General features: G+C 42.9%; 1 protein-coding gene across 4 annotated transcripts in view; it reads right to left on the bottom strand.

Annotated features, from left to right (window-relative positions):
- Nucleotides 1–8370: 8370 nt before the first annotated feature.
- The window catches only part of SLC16A3 (solute carrier family 16 member 3), a 28486-nt gene continuing 17010 nt past the window's right edge, over nt 8371–19846 (bottom strand). For 3 of the 4 annotated variants that reach the window (XM_035104314.3, XM_088663059.1, XM_088663060.1), the window contains 4 exons: nt 15631–15873; nt 13518–13661; nt 10537–11304; nt 8371–9230 (listed from right to left, as the gene is read on the bottom strand). In XM_035104314.3, coding sequence (XP_034960205.1) covers nt 8968–9230; nt 10537–11304; nt 13518–13661; nt 15631–15853 — 1398 coding nt within the window. In that variant the 5' untranslated portion in view covers nt 15854–15873 and the 3' untranslated portion in view covers nt 8371–8967. The remainder of the gene's footprint in view (nt 9231–10536; nt 11305–13517; nt 13662–15630; nt 15874–19846) is intronic. The other variant, XM_088663061.1, reaches the window with a different exon arrangement.

Here is a 19846-nt window from a genome sequence, read left to right as displayed (position 1 = left end):
CGGATGCTGAAACAGTCATATAGCAAAAAGAGTTAATAAGTAAGGGTTGAGATGTAAATTTAGGAAACCAGTCAAAATCAAAACTTGACAAAATGGAGTGATTCCTACCACCAGTGGCAGTCACAGTCTCTTAACTGTACCATGAAATGTGGAAGCTCAGAAAAAAACCCAGACATTATACAGTCATGTAGAATACACATGATTGTAATAAAAGTCAGATGGCTGTTAAGCCTCCAGTGGGATTATTCCAAAAGTAGCAGGTCAATCTTTGGGAGACCTGACTCATCTAAAAGATTGCTGCACTATACTACTTACCCAGCAGAATACTATATCCTGGAGTGGCTAAGCAAAACAAACAGTAAAACCTTCATACCCTGGATGGTTATGTATCACTTACACTGCCGTCTTCAGTTGCACTGCAGATAGGCTTTATTTGGCCGTTCCAAAAGTGAGATAGACAAGGGCTTGTCCTTCACCTAGCAATATACCTGGCAGTAGAAGATATGCATTCAGAGGTGAATTCTTGTTTCAGTATTTTCCAGACCTTATTCTCTTTCAAACTGAAGGCACACCTCACTTTTACAGCACTTTTAAGAGTGCTTGAATAAGAACTTATCTGTCCCTCTTGCAACAACCTGCTGCATTAGTTTTGTTCCTGTTTTCCCTCCTTACGGCAACACTCAGAGCAGCCAACAGAATACAGCAAGTACTCAGAATTAGAACCAGCAATATTCTATATCATTAAAATCATAAAATGCATAACAATAACTACTGAACAGTACTGAAAGAAGAATGGGGGGAAACCATTTTAAATGTCAGCAGTAAATAAGTACTTAACGCTGATCTAGGAACAGGATTGAGAGCTTGTTGAAAACGAAGTTGTCAAGTGGAAGCAGAATACCAGTGCAAAGAACGATAATCAAAGCTCTTGAGGCAGGGAGTTCCACATACAAAACACGACCATAAAAGGTCTGGGTGCAGTCAGGGGCTTTTCTTCCCCCAGCCCGCTTTCTGTGCTCAGTGCCAAGAGGAAAGAGGTGAGCTCCCCACCTCTCCTGCCCTAGCTTGCTCCCACACCTGCATGCAATTCCTGATTGCCCATGGCAGGAGTGGGAAACCTGAGGCTCCCCAGATGTTGCTGAACTACAACTCTCAACAGCTATATCAGGCGTGGTCAGTGGCCCAGGTTGATGAGAGTTATAGTTCAACTGTATCTGGAGGACCGTAAGTTCTGCACCCCTGGCTAGTGGCTGCTAGGCGAGCGCTTAAATACAAGGCTGATATAAACTTGCTTTTTACAAGTGTGGGAGCAATTTACTCTGGGTGCTTTTTGGATTGCATTTCCATGGCCCAATTTGAGAAGCGCTGCTGTCAGGCACCGACCTACTTCCTTTCACTTACTTGGTGTTGCCTCGACAAGACTTAGTCAGCACTGATGGGATGCCAGTGCCTCTGTTCATTCATCATAAAGAAGTACCGTAGTGCTGGCATGTCATTGGCTACGTAATTCTTTCATACTGGCTAACTATAGCTGTAGGATTATAGTTGCCTTGTCCAGCAAATAACTTAAAATCCAGAGCAGCTCTCTTAATGTATTATTCTCACAAGGAAGCAACCTGGGTAGAAAAGGGCCTGGGCGGGGGGCTTTATCTCTGGCCCCACCCTAATACATTACTCCTTCTGCCATTGGCAGGGAGATGTGAAGCAGGTAAGCCTATGCACAAAGATCTGGACAGGTGTTGGATTCCCTGGCTCCTGGAACACTGTTAAGACTTGCAGTAACCAGGGATGTCTCAACACAGAGGCCTCCCTGCTGCAGGGAAGACGAATGGGGAGCCAAGCAGAGGTGTGCTGTTAGGAATGGGACCAGAGACATGGCCCCACACTGCAGCTTCAGGAGAACAAAGTGAAGGGGGCCAGAGTTTCGACTAAAACCATTAAGTGGGCTCAAAATGAAACAACCACCTCTTTATGGACTTGCCATATGAATCTATGCCACCTGTACTTAATGAGAGTAAAGAACAATTTTGTCTCTGGTGTCTTAACATTTAGCAAAAACATTTCTTCAAAACAGTTGTTTGTTTGTTTGTTTTTTTAGAAAAGCCCTCGAGTTACTGGCGTTCCAAGTTAATTTTGCCTGCAGTTTAATATGTGTGCTTTTTCCTAATTTGGGTTGTGCAGAAGCTATTGCCATCTGCCCCGCCATATAATTCACACTCATTCAGTAGTGTTCAGCCATCCTACAGTAAAATCTGGCTGTTATTTTGTCCTAATAGTACTCTGCCATATGGTGAGCTGCTCAAAATAAACAAAAACAAAGAAATCTAGATTTAACCTAGTTTGTGAATCAGTAATCCTAAGGATCTTAGCTCCATAGCAGAAACTAGTTTCTAGACTTTTCATGTAATGTACATATGTATTTGAATACTATTGGGATCTGCTCTTTTCTTTTTAATGACTGGTGCAGTACTATACTAGGGAAGTGGGAGTAACACTTTTCCACATCTGGTTTTCTTAATTTAAATCCCTTTGCAAAAGCTTCCGAAGGGGAGAAGTTAAACAGAGGGAAAGTGTTAAAACCAATTATTTCCCTTCACTGCAGCCCCACCCAGAACTTTCCGTCTCTTCTCCAACCCCCCAACCCCCAATTTCAACACCACCTAAGGGTGATTGTAATCCTGAGTCTGCTACAGTTTGTGTGATTGCTCCCCCAGCCCCGTATTGCAGCGTATTTTCATTTAGAATGTTTATCCCACTTCATAGCCCTGAAAGGCTCTCAGGGCAGCTTATGAAAGATTACCCTATTCAAATTTGGCTTCAGGAATAGAAGTAACATGGCGTCCTTATGGAGCTAGGATTATCAAGGCAGCATTTCCTGCCTTTATGCCTAGTCTTCCCTGGGTTTGCCCACTAGTTAGCAGCTCCCACTGTTCTCCGCGCTAAACATGCAAAGCGCTGCGTGTAGCCCCATCTTTAAACAGCAGCGGCCGCAGATGTATGCAGACCCTTATTTAAAGCCCAGTGAACAAGTTTACATCCACACATTTAAAATACAGTTGCCCCCAAAGAATACTGGAAAGTGTGGTTTGCTAAGGATGCTGGAAATTGTGGTTCTGTGAGGGTAAACTAGTTTCCAGGATCCTTTAAGGGAAACCATGAACTTTAAATGTGTTTTAGATGTATGGTGTGCATGTGAACTTTGACTTCTTTGAGTCCGGTTTCATTTTGTGTCTCAGTAAATGACACAACTCTTCCTTTTGCTACTGAAGATAGATTAGTGTACCTTGTGAGAAAGGATGGAAGCAGAGCTTAGGGGTCATTGGCTTAACTTGTTCATTTGACCTGTTTTTTAATCAGTGCTCCATATATTAAGTGAAAGGACAAGCAGTTAGAACACCAACCACCTCCTAGATCCTTCCTTAAGGTCGGTCACAAGAATTAGAACTTTCAATTTTTGAAGTATATTTCTGGCCTTCAGTTTGTGGGGGAGAGCTTAGAATTGCAGGCAAAGATCACCCAGACAACTGCAGATTAAAAGTGACAATGCAACCTGATGGAGAAGTCAGGTGTTTTTGCAAAGTAGTCAGAAATAAAAAATTTAAAACCCTCCAATCCCAGGGTGTTATTTCAAGAAAAATAGATAGCCTAGCTTATATCTATCTGAACCCACCAACCTCTGATCTAGAAGTCTTCCCTCCCTCATTCTAGAAGTGTGAACATGATTATTTTCCATCTGCTTCTCAGAGGCATTATCTATTTTTGTTTCAGGTTTGGAAACCTAGCACAACAAATAGATGCCTGAGCTGAGGCTGGATAGAAAATTAAGCTGTTCACTAAGCCTCAGAATCAAATAAAAACAGCGGAAGAATGAATTTTCAGAGCCATAATTCCTGATGCAACAGTATTTTGACAACAGAATAAATAGCTTTATTCACTATGGTTGTAACAGTTCACTAGAAAAGCATAAATCCAGATTACATTGACATGACGTCCACACTGTATTACATTAAAGTGCATTTACATGAAAGCAGGGACAAGAGTGACTTCACTTGCTTCAAACCTGTCACGAGCACAGCCGTACACAGCCATATACTGCACGCACACACGCACATGCCGACAATTGAGACAGACAAATCCTGCACGAAACATTGCTCATAGCACACAAGAGCTTTGTTCTCCTGGAAACCTTCCCTCACCACTGAGCTGCAGCAGCAGCTGTCGCACTTTGAGAATGAAGAAGGCAAACCTCTGAGTGTACCACGTGGTGATAACGGTTGAAGGGGGCTAGTTTTGTTGATGTATGAAAAGAATTGCATAGACTGGATAAAATAGCGCAGAAGGGACTCACCAGAATGGATCGTTTCCAAGCATCTTGCGCTCACACACCCTCATCACATGCCCCAGGGTGGTGTGTGCCTTCAGCAATGTGTGTTGAAGGGGGCAGGGTGAAAAACAAGGCTCTTGGTCACTATTTAAAGGTCTGTTGCATCATTCAACCTATTTGGTTCAACTGCTTTCACTCCTCCTCCAAATGGATAAAAATATAGATCTTTCTATATTACGTATTTAAAAAGAGAATAAAAAATAATTTGGTACTTTTGCTTTATGTAGTAGAGAACCCAAGTTGGTTCTTTTGTCTGTTAGGATACCTGAATGCAGGGGTCTGTGTGCGAGAGTGTCAATGGACCCCCCCCCAGCTTCCCCTGCACACACAATCTTCCCCATTCATCTTAGAAGGGCGTGCTGTGGACCTAGGCATCCTGATACGTGTGCTGCATCCCTTGAAAAGAATCAGAACCTTTGTCCATTCAAGAGATGCTATGCGTGTACTTGAGCACATGCAAGTCTCTGGAACAAAGGGTATGTGTGTAAGCTGCTCATTTTCATTTGCGGTCGTGTTCTCCTGCATCAACCCTTTTGCGCGCATTTGCACTCACACATACATGTTTACATACATTCCTTATAGAAAACAGCTGGAGGGGATAACGGAAAAGTCCACCGAATATAGAATAGTCATACGTCATCTGGCACTGTGTAAGTTATAGCATGTACCGAACAGAAAACAGTGTCGTAAATGTTACTTCACAGAACTGCACCAAGAAGTAGGGCGTTCTTTTTATCCCTCGCAGTTAGCAAAGAAACTTGTGGAAATGTTAATTGTACATTATGCATAGCACATTCCTTCTCTAGGGATTTTGCCCCCACCCCCCCAAAAAAAGGAACTCAAAGGTAACAAGACATATAGTCAATGAGGTGATGGGTTTTTTTCCTTGCTTTTTGTGAACAAAAGCATTGTAAGGAGCTTTCTGCCTTGAGAAGAAATGTATGAAGCCGAGACTCAAATTGTCCCAGTAAAAGGATCTTCCTTTGTGTCCCTGATTTCTGGAATCCTGCATTTCACAAGCTAGTTAAATTTGTGTCCCTTAAAAAATGACACCTGGTAGGAGCTTGGACAAAGGAAGAGCAAAGGTACATCATTTCTCCCAGCATTTGTGACTGTTTAAAACTACTGTTTGGCAAAGTCCTGTGAGGTGAAAGCAACTCTTCCCTATGACTCTAGTTTCCCATTTCTTATCTCCTTTTCTCTTCTAAATATGTAAGCTGTGATCTGAAGGGCTACTGAGCTCTGAGTCTTTTATTATTACTATTTTTATCAAAATGGCAGCCCCACTCCTTGACAAATAGCTTTTGAAGCTTGGGGAGTAGGGAAGTTGTTAATATTTAGTTCTTTGCTTTTTATTTCACAACAATCAACATGTCGCTTTCTAGGACTAGAAGTGAAATCCACACTGGAGTTTAATAATGAAAAGTATAGCATTTGCTGGGAGCATGTGATTCTGCTCCCCCACCCCCAGCACAATCCAGAAGCAGATGTATGGTGTTGAATAAGCTCTACAGGAGTCAGTGCAGCAGAACACATGTTTCCTAACCATCTTAAAACAACAGGCATAGCTAGAATTCTGCAAAGGATCTGCAGCTGGAAGAGGACAAGGAGACTGTTCCATACGAATAATGTACTGAGGTTTACAAATAAATAGCTGATGAATGCATGTCTAGGAGAATACAAAATAATAAAATTGTTAGCCCCTGCCATCAAATACATTTTAATTCAATACCCAGTATGAAGTTCTCACTAGATCAATGCTTATCAAAAACTTGATTAAGGAACATATTAATGAAATTTTGGCTATGTTGAGGAGCCAGCTTTGGCCTGACCCCTTTTTTGGACTGTTCCTCCCCCCCCCCAAAAAAAAGATGCTGGCATGCCTTCCCTTGCAAATGTTATATGTGCTACAGCTGTCTCAGCCTACCATTTTTTAATCGTTTCATCAGGGCATCAACCTGACACCTCATTTTGGTGCTCAGATCAATCATTTCCTTCTCATAATGTAGGTTAACTTAGATCTTGGTATCTTCACCCAAAATACTATGCATTCCAGGTCAAGGTTGACCTAAGTTTTGTTTAGTCATTTTTGCCTGGGTTTGGCCATCAGCTGCTACTACTAAATTCAGAAGAATTTAAGCTTCTGCTAAATGTAATGTTATCAAAAGTAATACAGTACTGTAATCAGCACATTTCCCCTTTGGTTAAACATTATGTTAGAGATTAGAAGTCTTTGACTATTTTCTTTGTGTCTTGGCAATGCTCCTATTCATTCCTCCACATGCATGTGAGGATGAAGTGCACTTGTTGGCCTCACCCCCTCCATCATATCCCCAACAGCCCCTCCCTGCATGCTGCTGCGTGTTTGAGCAGAATTTCCCTAGGGAGGAGCCTGCTTTCTCTGCTGCAGAAATTGCATTTGACTGTGTAGAGAGCAACACAACGACAAGCTGTTGGGATCACAATGTAGGGAGGGTGCTAGCAACTGTGTCCCTGCTCTCTTCACTCAAACACTTGGAATCACATGAGAGGGAATGAATGAACAGGGCTAATATCTCACTGCATTTTTAGGGAAAGAACCATTATCTTTGACACCTGGCATAATGTGCCCAGTCATCATTTAGTGATCTTGTAAGCTAGTGACAACCAATTTTCTCACTCAGTGAGATGGGACATACATGCATGGATTTGACCTCGTTTCTGGGCTCAGAGTACATGGCAGAATTGTTTTACCATCCATTTCCCACTAAGATTGTCATGCATCCTCACCAGTCTCCCTTCCGCTAAGAGCCTGACATTTTCCACAAAAGCATGGTATAAGGGATGGTACAAGAGCAGAGGAATAAGCCAATATCCTTTTGCTATCATGTCATCTTACCCGTCTAGTGAGCTTGTAGTGCATGAATGTAGTATAGGATAGTAACAGGCTGGCTAGACACTTCATGTTGCAGGCCAAGTATCTGCCTGTGTCTGCCACTTGGTGACCCTTTATGTAAACCATAGGATGGGATTGATGCACAACTCACAATTCTAACCTTGATTCCTTATATCAGCTATCTGCATATGTGGTTTTTCATTCAGGACTAATGACCCTAAAACACCCACCTGTGGAAGAACCTCAGATGCCTCTTAATTGTGTATGCAAGCCCTTGGAATCACCGGCCCACCTTTAAAATACTTAATGAAGGAGCAGATGAGAATCCATGCTAATTGTGAGATTATTGTGATTAACATGCATTAAGTGGCAGTGCGGATCCCGGAGCAAGCCTAGCGGTTCTTTTAAGTAAGGAGATGCTGTGAGTTGAACTGCTTCCACCTCCCCCAACACTGTGCTTCCAAATGAAACCCACCTCACCCCTGCAGTCAACCCCCACCTGTGTCCCCAAAGGGTGCCATTTGCTGTCTGATTGCCCACATATTACCGTACTTCACAAGCTGCTGAGAGTCTCAGAGACAGGAGAGCTGCACCACTGGAGTTTTAATTCCAAAGAATATGGGTGGCAGGAGGCAAACCTACCTCCTTTGCCCTCCTCTTTTTCCTTTCAGCCATTCTATCCTGTAATGACCGACAATCCCATGAATGCCTCAAAATGGAGGTGGTACGGTGTTTAGTGAAAATGCATTTGGTTAGCACCTTTTTGCAACATACTTTTTTTGCGCCTGATCACGCAAGGTGTGCGTGCTCCCCCTCCTCCAGTATAATCTGGAACCTGCAAATGTCGGAGGCTCACATCTAGAAATGAATACCCATCACCTGTGTTTGGAAGGGCTTCCTCTATGAATGAGGGTCTGTTCTTAAAGCTGAGTTTAGTAGGGAGCGCACAAGGATTGCTCTTTTGGCCTTCTAAAACAAGACATCAATTTTCTCTAGAGAAAGAGATTTGAGAAGAGCAGTTGTGGAGTTTCCTGGGACGGATTGCCGTGTCCTTCTCGGTACATGTATAATATTTCCAGTAAAAAAAGGACAATGAAAACAAAAACAAAAGAAAACTCATAAAAATTAATTTAACAAACCAAAAGGTTATTGAAAATTGTACAGGTTATCAAAATTAGATTACGGTTGAGTCAAATGATCTAAACATATGTGGAAAAGAATAGGTTTGGAAACCTATTAGAGACAACCAAGTCCCTGAGATTTCTCCTTGCTAAGCCATTCCTCCTTAATCACACAAAGACATGGAAGATACATTGAGGTGCACCACACACACACAAAAATAAGACGGGTATTTCCTCTGCATTACAGGAACATTTATGTACACTTCCTCTCTAGTTAAAATACAATTTCATCGAAGTGAGCATTTTCTTGTGATGCCTTGTGGGACCTCTACCTGTGTTTAGAAGGCCATTTGTTTAGCTTACAGCAGTAGGTATGCCCAAGCAGCTTAGCCTGAAGATCAATCCCATTTTAAGTGGGGAAGAAAGGTTTTTAAACAAGCCAGCTTCCAAAGGGTGATTTCACAAGCTGGCTGGCCTCCGGTTCCCAAACAAGATGGCCCAGCCCTAAGCTAGTCCTATTTCTAAAATAAATTAAGTGTTGAAATGTTCTGACTCCTCTAAATATATGACATTCGTCCATGTCACATTCACACACAGGTTTCTGGGTTAGTTACAACTTCCCCGTTCTTTTCGTCTTTCAGAAAGTGTTCCACTTCAACAGAGTCCACCTTGGCGTTTCCAGATTTGTTTAACTCTTCTCTTTCAGCGACATCTTCTTGTGTATGTGTTTCTGCTGGTTTTTTAATACAGCAGGCATTTCCTATAGCCAGCACTAAAGCCGAAGTGACCACTTCAACGCCAGCCATAATAAAAACATACATATATTTGTGTGTTGCGTCCAAGACTTTGCCTGGAAGAGAAAATTCACAGCTTTATCAACAACATGTTCAATCAAACCCATTTTCTAAGTTCCCAACTCTCTTAATTTGAAGAAAATTTTTCAATAAATTTAGAAGCAAAAGCCCAGGTGAAGAGATCCAGAGAAAGGCTTATCTGAATAATAATAATAATAATAATAATAATAATAATAATAATAATAATAATAATGGTGACAGCGTGAATCTGGTTTGTATGTGTTATGTGTTTTGGATTTTTATATTTTTCATTGATGCCCTGTATTTTATATTTGATGTCAATAGCTTCCTATGTTCAGCTGTGAGAAGGAGCAAAAGGCTTAAATAAATGAAATAAATTTGTGAATTCAGATCTCTCAAAAATGTTTGAAATTATTCTTCTTAGAATATTTTTTAATATAAAGCTGAACATCCCAGGAGACCCATACTGGAGTTCCAAATGCATGTGTGTTCCAACTTTAGGAATCTCTATGAATTCTGATAGCTCTTTATTTTTAACTTTCAGTATGGTACATGTGAGTGTGCTACTTCTTGGCTGATTGGCAAAGGTAGCCTGCAACCACAACCACTCCACCTTGTCCCTGATCCTCAGTCTGCTCTTCTGAGCATGCTTCTGGGTACCAGTTGCCAAGAACCAGAGGAGTGGATAGTGTTGTTGTATTCAAGTCCTGTTTCCTAATAGCCATCTGGTTGCCACTGTGAGAAGAAGGCTACTAGACTAGATGGGTCACTGGTCTGATCCAGCAGGCTCTTCTTATGTTCTTAACATAGCCATAGGGCCAACAAATAAGTAAAGGTAAAGGGACCCCTGACCATTTAGGTCCAGTCATGGACGACTCTGGGGTTGCGGCGCTCATCTCGCTTTACTGGCCGAGGGAGCCGGCGTACAGCTTCTGGGTCATGTGGCCAGCATGACAAAGCCGCTTCTGATGAACCAGAGCAGTGCACAGAAACACCGTTTACCTTCCCACCGGAGGTATTTATCTACTTGCACTTCGTGCTTTCAAACTGCTAGGTTAGCAGGAGCTGGGACCGAGCCATGGGAGCTCACCCCGGCGTGGGGATTCGAACTGCCGACCTTCTGATCAGCAAGCCCAAGAGGCTCAGTGGTTTAACCCACAGCGCCACCCGCGTCCCACTCAACAAATATGTAGGAGGCTTCAAAGCTAAGCCTATCGTTCATTTCTTCAAAATAAAAGAAGTTGCATCCCATGGTAATTGTCTTCACTTTTTTGTCTTTCCCCATAAACCTGCCCCGTCCCTTAATTGACAAATAGCAAATAAACTGAATGTAACATTTACCTGCTGAAGGTGGTCCAATTAGAACGGCCATCGCCTCCATCAGGAGAACTAAACCAATGGCACTGGAAAACTTCTGTGTGCCAACAATAGCCATGAGAACTTCAAACTGAAGAGCACCAACCATTCCATAGGAAATGCCAAAGAAAATGCAGAAGACCACCAGTCCATTATAATTGTAGGCCATGGACCCCATGAGATCAGTAAAACCATTAAAGAGCATAGAAAAGCTAAAGAGGTAGACACAGCGGGGCCTAACCCACTTCCAGCCAGCCACTATTCCACAAATAGGCCGAGCAAAGATATCAATCATTCCAAGAATGGTCAGAAGGAAAGCTGATTTGCCGTCTGGATACTTCAAATCCTTAGCATAGCTCACCACAAAGACCGGGGGCACAAATAAGCCCAGCACCATGATGGATGCAGCTACTGTATAGATTACGAAGCCACGATCTCTGAAGACACTGAAATCCAGTAGCTTTTTCTTTATTGGCTTCTCAGGGGCCGCTTCGGAAGCGTCAGGTTTTTTAGGAGCATCCAACGGTCTCATCAGAGCTCCACAAACACAGCAGTTCAAAAGCAAACCCCCCAAGATTAGAAATCCTCCTCGCCATCCATACTCATGTTGTAGTCCCTGCCCCAAGGGTGAAAGAGCACAAAGAAACACAGGGCTTCCAGCTGCAGCCAACCCGTTGGCCAAAGGTCGCTTTTTGCTGAAGTAGCGATTCAGCATGATGAGCGATGGCTGGAAATTGAGCGCCAGGCCCAGTCCTGAAACAGAAAAGATGCCAGAGTTTAAATCAGGAACTACATTCAGCATATATAACAGGTGTGCTCTATACTGCAGGCGCTGCAGGCGAGCAATTCATAGCTCAAGATACAAAAATAGCTCAGGTACAGTTTTGGGTACTGCCAAAGACATCAGCATATCTTTAAGGGCTGCATACTCTTGTCTAAACCTGTGTAGGAAGACTAGCCTCATATAACCAATATAACCAGCCTCATATAACCAATATGTTTAAGTCTAATTAATGCATGAAAGGGTTAATACCGTAGAGTAAGCTATACTGCCAGGCTTAGCTGGGTCACTTCCTTTATCTTCGGAGGAAATGGGTAATCAAGCCTATTGTTGCCCCCCAGTCTACTGGAGAACCCCCAAAGAGATGTGAGCTGGTTGTTCCAGCTCAACCACGTGGCTCTCACCAACTACTCTTGAGTTCCTATACCAATAAAGTAGGAACTTTTACCACTTTGGAACTAAGCTATCTTTTACCACCTGTGCAACTTTTCTGAATGCTGTGTGGAAAAGCACATCAAGCTGACCTTTGGAGAGTTTGTAAGTAAAACATTTTAAAGTTACCAAAAGTGTGGCCTTTTTCTCTGCTGGGGAAGTGGGAAACTTTGGAAGGAATTTTAAAGGGCACATTTTAAGGTTTACAGTCTATAAGTATGCTTTACTTTGCTGCATATTTTGTGACTTTAAATCTCTGCTGGAGTTTTCTCATCAAAGAGTACTTGCCTCAAACTTGGATCTTGCCATCCAGGAATCTTTCTGTATATACATGTTTTTGCACCAACAAAAGAGACATGGAAAAGCCTGGATCAAGTCTGGTAAGATTCATTGCATCTTGATTTCAAGGGAAACTATAACCTGCTCATACCTGGACTAACTCTTTTCACACATACAGAACCAGACTTGCTTTGTGCCTATTTTAAGGGGAAGAAATATTCTGTTCTCTCTCTCTCTCTCTCTCTCTCTCTCTCTCTCTCTCACACACACACACACACACATACCCCAAAAAGTAACCATAGTAATCACATAAATATATGAGAGAGCTCATTTGATTTCATTTTGTATCTGATGATTACCAATCATAAATACACTTATGGGAATGAAGATACACCCCCCCATCCCTTTTATTATGCATTTATGATTATTTGTGTTGATGATTTTGTTGGGACACCTATACACAATCCCTCTTTCAAGACTGTTTCCACCAACAAAATTTCAGGGCGGACATACCACTTTATTTTCAATTGGTGCATGTTATGTAACTTCCTGCTGAAATCCTGTATCTTTTCATACCACAAGTGTTCCATGTTTCCCATCCCCACCCACATCTTGTTGCTCTATAGTGCAAGGGTAGTGCTCCAGACAACAATAATGCAACAACACTGGGGAATCATCGCTGAGCAACAAATAAAACAGAATAATGTGTGGACAGTCCAGTACAAATCCATCACTAATGCACTGATGCAATCTTGCAGAAGCCACGTGCAAAAACGAATCCAGTTTGGAGGGGCCCTACGACCAACAACAGACTCACTTTTGCAGCTACATGTGGATAGTTGTGAGCAGGGCACCTCACTGACCTGGCAGAGGAACCAAGAATGGTAACTGATGTTTGACTGCAAGGAAGTGAGAAGAAGCCCGAGGCCAGTCAAGAAAGAGAATGTATATGGTAAAAGGACTGCTTTAGAAAAGGTCAGGAAGTGGTAAGCAGAAAGGGCATTGTGAATGAGAGACCTACAGTAGTACCTTGCTAGACGAATGCTTCACAAGACGAATTTTTTGCAAGACGAATGCGTTTTGCGATTTCAATGGAGACTCACAAGACGAAGTTTCCTATGGCGTGCTTCGCAAGATGAATTTTTTTCGTCCCATAGGGTGCCTCGCAAGACGAATTTTTTCGTCTCACGGGACGAATTAAATTTGTCTTGCGAGGCACCACTGTACTTTACATCAGTGCATGCAGTGTGAAATTGTACCATTCAAGAATGCCATTAAGGGATCAGTGCTCCCCTACATACACAGCTCCCCACAAATACAGAACTAGCACATCAAAGAGATGCTGTACCGCATGTGTGTCCCGTCCCCGTCGTCCCCCCCATTGGCTCACCCTCTCTCACAAGCTATTGCAACCAGTAGCATAGCTACATGTAACAGTCAGTCCACTGGCTGGTTCTTTGACACTGGCACTTACCGGTAATGACACCAGCGGTAAGGTAGACCTGTATTATGTTAGTGGCGTAGGAAGCAGTGATCATCCCCGCTGAAGCAAAGAGGCCTCCGACCAGCATAACAGGACGGCAACCAAACCGATTGACACAAACACTGCACAGGGGGCCTGAGCAAAAGAGACAATGGGTAAGATGTTTGTTTCATGTAACTGCCCAGATCATTCCTATATCTATCAGTTGCAGATTGTATTTCTTCTCATAAGGCCCACCCAGATTCAGTTGTCTAAAGACATCAGATTCCATTTTCCATCTCTTTCTTTTTCATTTGACCAAGGCTCTAGATTGCTGGTGCTTACCCAACACATCTGGAGGATACTTGGAGAACGTCAGCTTTCTTTTTAAAAAAAATGTGTACAGATATTGGTGGCCTTCACGTTTCCATTATAAACCACACCCACCTGCCGCACCCCTGACACCATTTGTGATACCAGGGATGGAGCAGGTACCAATGTGACTACCAAGGAATTATCGGGAGCGTAAACCAAGCATAAATTGTCGGGAGCGTAAACCAAGCTCCTGATGGTTCCTTTGCTGTAGGTCAGTGTGAGTTCGAGCCCAATGGATCAATGTGAGTTCAAGCCTGTCAGTGAGTTTAAGCCCAGTGGATCTGTTGTGCAATGTAGGGATCATGTAAGTGACTGCATCTCAGGGATTATATTGGGAATCATGCATTCATAGCTTTATGTGTGGTTTGAGGGGAATGTTCTTGAGCTGGTGGCTCCACCTGAACAGACTACTCCCGCCTGGGTTATGGAATGTGTGGCTTCTTGGTGTAGATCCTGTTGGATGTATGTACACTCCATGATCCTCTACCTGGCAAGCACGTTTCAGTCTGGGTTGCAAGAAACAGGCATTTGTTGCCATTTGTTCTTGCCTGGCTGTGAAACATTTGGTTCAATAGATCTGGGTAAAAGGACATCTGTTAATCTTCTTTCTTTCCCTGCTTGCCTTTGAAAAGCTGATAAACCTGTTTTCTGCCAGGGATTCCTGGGGCTCTTTCCTGTCTTTAGTTGTAGTCTCTTTGAAGTCCAGGAAGTCTTTTTAGCATCTTGGTGTTAGTTCCAGATCTTCCCAACAGTATCAGATTCAAGGTGGGAGGAAACCTGGGAGGGGTTTTAGAACTTAGGATGAATTCTATTGGATGATTTGAATCTTTGTAACCTTTTGATATTGTAATAAAAAGATCTGGCGAAGGGAAAGAGACGCACTTTCCCTCCCAGAGATTTGCTGGTTGAATCTCTTTGTCCTTTGTCTTTGGTTCAATGTGGTATTGCCACAGTGCAACCAAGTTCCCCTTGGATAATTTAATCATGCAGCTGACCCCTGCAAAAAGCAGGCTTGAACTCACTGCCCATGACATAAGGTGAGTACCCATGTGGGTTGTCACACCCTCCTGCCAAAGTTGTCCCATCTGGCCCCAATCTGGCTCCAAAAGGTTCTCCATTCTATCTTAGATCATATTCAGAGAGCCTTTTCCAGTTCCGCTGCCACCTGAGCCTTGACAGGTGATCACTAGGAAAAGAGCCTTTTCAGTGTGGCAACCCAGCATTAGAACCTGACACCTACATGGATGTTTTCCCAGCACGTGGTATAGATGATGATGATGATGATGATGTTGTTGTTGTTGTTGTTGTTGTTGTTGTTGTTGTTGTTGTATTTTATTTTGAACTTTTTGACTTGTGGTGATCTGTTTTATTCCAACTTGTGTATTTTAATGGAAGGGACCCAGAGGATCATCGAGTAGTCCAATCCCCTGCAATGCAGGAATATGGAGCTGTCCAGTATGGGGAGCGAACCTGGGACCTTGACATTATCAGCATCACGCTCTAACTGACCAAGGTATCCTTGTTGTTATTGTATTGTATTGTATTGTCTATCTGATGCTTTTATAGACTTGCTTATTTTTAAGGAACTTGTTTTCTTGGTTTGGGGAACAAACTATTTTATTGTAAAAGTCACCCTGGTGATTTGATTGAAGGGTGGGTGGGGTATAAATATTAAAAATAAAATAAAATAGAGTGCTATACTTGTTTGATGTATTTACTACCCCAGTTTTAGAATGCAGTAAGTACTTACCTGTTCCATAAAGCATAGCCAACAGAATGGAGGAGATCCATGCGGTGTCACTGTATCCAACACCAAACTCCCGGATAAGCTCTTTAAAGAAGACGCTCATGGCCTTTGGGAAGGCATAGGAGAATCCTGTGATGACAAAGCACCCAAAGAGAACAGCCCAGCCCCAGCCGCCATCTGGGGCTTTAACTCCGCCAGGACCATCGTCAACCACCACAGCTCCCATGATGAGATTTTATCTGTTTCCTAAGACATAAAAAAATATATTAAATATTCCATCAGTACCATAAGATATGATCAGCCTTGGTTATGCAATGAATAATTTTAATACAGTAGGGTCCATAAAAGCGGACTTCTTATGGAAGGCAAGGCTAGCTTTTTAGATGGAGTGGTCTCTTATGCAGAAGAAGGTCTGCCCTATTCCCAGCAGTGGTGACTGGTGCCCATTGGGATCAGTAGGGTGGAAGGCAGGGAGATCAACAGACAGAGCCAACTTGCTGAGTTCTATAAGGCCAGCACTGAGACTAAGGTAGAAGAAGCTCTGACAAGCAGTGAACCACCCTTGGACTGGTTGCAAGTAAGGAGACAGACAAGTGGGGGCTAGCTGATGGCAGACTGAAGTTGATGGGACGGTGACCCATTCTCCCTAGTGGACCAGCCCCCACTGTCTACCAGTTATTGTTGCATTAACATCTGTATAGCTGTGCACTTGAAGAGTGGAGCAGAAAGTGGGAGGTCCTTTTTGAGCAGTATTTGCAGAAGACAGAAATGGGATATTTATAGAATTGTAGAGTTGGAAGGGACCCTGAGGATCATATACCGTAGTAGTCCAACCCCATGCAACGCTGGAATGTGGAGCTGTCCAGTATGGGGAGCGAACCTGCAATCTTGACATTATCAGCACCACGCTCTAACCGACCAAGCCCTCCTTGTTGTTATAATATTCTATCTATCTATCTGATGCAGTAAGTGTCTGGACGTGTTTCTCCAATGAATAGCTCTTCCAAAGGACAACTTCCACCTGGCTTCACCCAATTCATTTTGGATGAATACTACATAGCAGAGTCATTTCCTAAACCAGCGTTTCTCAACCGGTGTTCCGCGGCACACTACTGTGCCGCGAAACACTGGCTGGTGTGCCGCGACGAGAAGGGCGATTTGCACTGTCACGTCGTGACCCGGCCGGCTTCCTTTCCGGCGGGTCAGTGCTGATTATTGGCGGCCGCCAGGCACGTGACAATGCAAATCGCCCTCCTGGGGAGGAGGAGGCAGGCGGGGAAGGCTGCGCAGGGCTTCCCTTCACCGGGCCAGAGCGGCGGCGGCTGCCTGGGGCGGCTGGGAGGGAGGCGGCAGCTGCGCGCCCATGTCTGCCCGCCTGGGGTCTGTCCCCGCTCGCTCCGCAGGCTGTGCGCCTGGTGGGTCCGCCTGGCTACCGCGCAGCAGTTCTTCAGCGGCATGCTTTACCGGTACGTCTCCCCTCCAAACTAAACTTAATATAGGGCGGCACAGAGTTGGTGTGCCGCGGGATTTTTTTTCATAGAAAAGTGTGCCGTGGCCGAAAAAAGGTTGAGAAACACTGTCCTAAACCAGCGACAACTGTAAATGTCAGCATGCAAAATGTGTATGAATACAGTACCATTAGAGCAGAGAGCTGTGCCCTATTCAGAAGTTATACTCACGTGTAAGGCCGCTGCAAGTACAGTACAGAGCTACACATAGTCTCCCCCTCCCTATATGGGCATTCTGTGAAGGCAGACATTCTCACTGTATGTGAGGACTTCTTGGCACAGGCCTGCTCACACATTGGTCTTATGTACAACCGTGGCATCTATCTATCAATCATTTATTACATGGTCACAGACCATAGCTGTCAAGTTTTCCCTTTTCTCGCGTGGAAGCTTATTCAGCATAAGGGAATTTCCCTTAAAAAAAGGGAGAACTTGACAGCTATGTCACAGACCTGTTAAACTATAAGGTCTAAATAATGCTTTAGTTGTTTGGTTTTGCCGATATCTTTTATAATCATTAAATATGTGGATAAATTTATATACCCACATTTACAAACAGTGGCAAACTTTAACACTCCCTGACCTATTTGTTTAGGCAGAATTTTCCAGGCTCGTAAGATTCATTGACGGCTGTGTTTTATTATTTATTGATACTTTGCTGAATGTTTTGTTGATGGATGGATTCTCCTTTTCAATCAATGCATTTCTTTGTATTCTGATCATAATGCTTTATATAGTAAAATAATTATTATTATTCAAGGGGATAAAGAACTACACAACTTTGAGAAGACATCTGAAAGCAACCCTGTGCCAGGAAGTTTTAATGTTTGACAATTTATTTATATGTGCTGGAAGTCGCCCAGAGTGGCTGGGGAAATCCTGCCAGATGGGCAGGTATAAATAATAAAGTTATAATAAAATTATTATTATTATTATTATTATTAAGATTTCCCTTTCCTTTTTAAAATGATCTTATTGTATTTAACAAACTGTTTGGGGATCGATCTCACATATTAAGCAGTACATAAACATTATTAATAAAATAAATTAATGCATATATTGTTAATTCTATTTCTTTTGTTTAATAAATTTATCCAGAACAGATTAACTTTCTATTTGGCTAATGGCAAAAATCAATTAAAAGTCCCCAGCTTCAGAAGGGTCAGGAGCTCAGCGGTCGTGCTGCATTGTATGCATAAGGTCTCAGGACCACAGCATCTCTCCAGTTTAAAGGATCAGGTAGCAAATGATTTGGAAGACCTTTCTCTTCCTGGGAGCCCAGAGAGCTGCTGCCAACCACATCAAAGAATACTGGACTAGATAAACAAATAGTCTGATTAGGTACAAGATAGCTTCCTATGTCGCCACATGCTACCAGTCAAGGAACAAAGGCAGTGGATTCAGTTATATGCTGCATTAAATATGTCTATCTCTAAGCAATACCTATTACTTGCAAGACAATGGCCATGAAATTATTACATGCTATATGATTCATTTGACCCTGCAAGAGCTGCGTATGAAGTCAGACTTGATGTCTAGACGGCTGGGTGATGAGTATGTGATCATTCAGAGTCCTTTCTGTGACATTTAGGCCCAGTGCTGCACAACTTACAAGAAACAATCTCATGGTCAAGCTCCCAAAATAAACCTGGCAGAGCCTTCCAGAGCAGATCTATTGCATGAAGCTGCTCTTTCAGGAGGAAAACATCCAAATGCTTTTGCTTCATCATCTCTGCTGGAGAAGATTCGGTTACAACAAATACACAGGCTGTCTTGAGCTGCATAGAGTTAGAATATGAAACCAGCATGAAAGCAACACTCCAATTATAAATGGCATGATCCAAAGAATGGGGCAACACGTTCCATGTGCCCAGGGAGACTTTGGGCCTTGCACAGCAAAACAGTCACCTTTCCATTAAAAAGTGAAGGAATGCTGAAGATGCCCACATTTTGGTAAGTGACATTATTGTACTGTAAGGCTTGCTGTTTATTACTGCAACAAGAAGAGTGAAAATTCTCTTTCCCAGTATCATGCAGATCCTTACCCAATCAACAATGAAACCACATTTTCTGGCACTGATGTATTACTTCCTGTACGTACTCCTAACGTACAGGTATATCCTCTGAGTCTCCGCTAGTGAACTTACAGTAAGGGTTATCTGAGGTCCCGCCTTTAACTGCCCAATAGAGTTTATGCTCTTGTCAATCAAATATCCATCAGCAAAATGTCCACATAGGCAGATGGGCTGTTAAATCAATTGGTGTTTAACAGCAGTATGGTTTGGGGAGGGGGGTGTTCCAGAAAAAAAAAAGGTTGGATTTGAACCATCACTCACTATCACAAGAAGCTGAAAAATAAAAGTACTAATAACGGAACAAATGCCTAAGTCCACCATCCGAATTATTGCTTTAGTAAAATGGGAGGGAGAAAAAGCAGTTTTCTCAGAAAGAAGCCCCTGGCTTTCTCACATGTACTGCCTGCCTGCCAATTAAATTGTTTGGCAATTCATCATGGTATTGCTCCTGAACTGTAGCTGCAAAGGCCAGCGCTACATAATGCTTTTATCAGGTTTTGTTTGTATATGCAAGAGTACCAGGTAATTTGCTTGCTATCTGGCATGGATGCACTTTCCAGGGACAGCAAATCTATATCTGAATCTAAATATATATTAGCTCCAGACAGCTTCACTAAAGATAAACAAAAGCACTCA

Source organism: Zootoca vivipara, chromosome 2 (assembly GCF_965207765.1).
Source record: "Zootoca vivipara chromosome 2, rZooViv2.hap1.1, whole genome shotgun sequence".
Taxonomy (NCBI): domain Eukaryota; kingdom Metazoa; phylum Chordata; class Lepidosauria; order Squamata; family Lacertidae; genus Zootoca; species Zootoca vivipara.
This window is presented reverse-complemented; position numbering and strand designations above follow the sequence as displayed.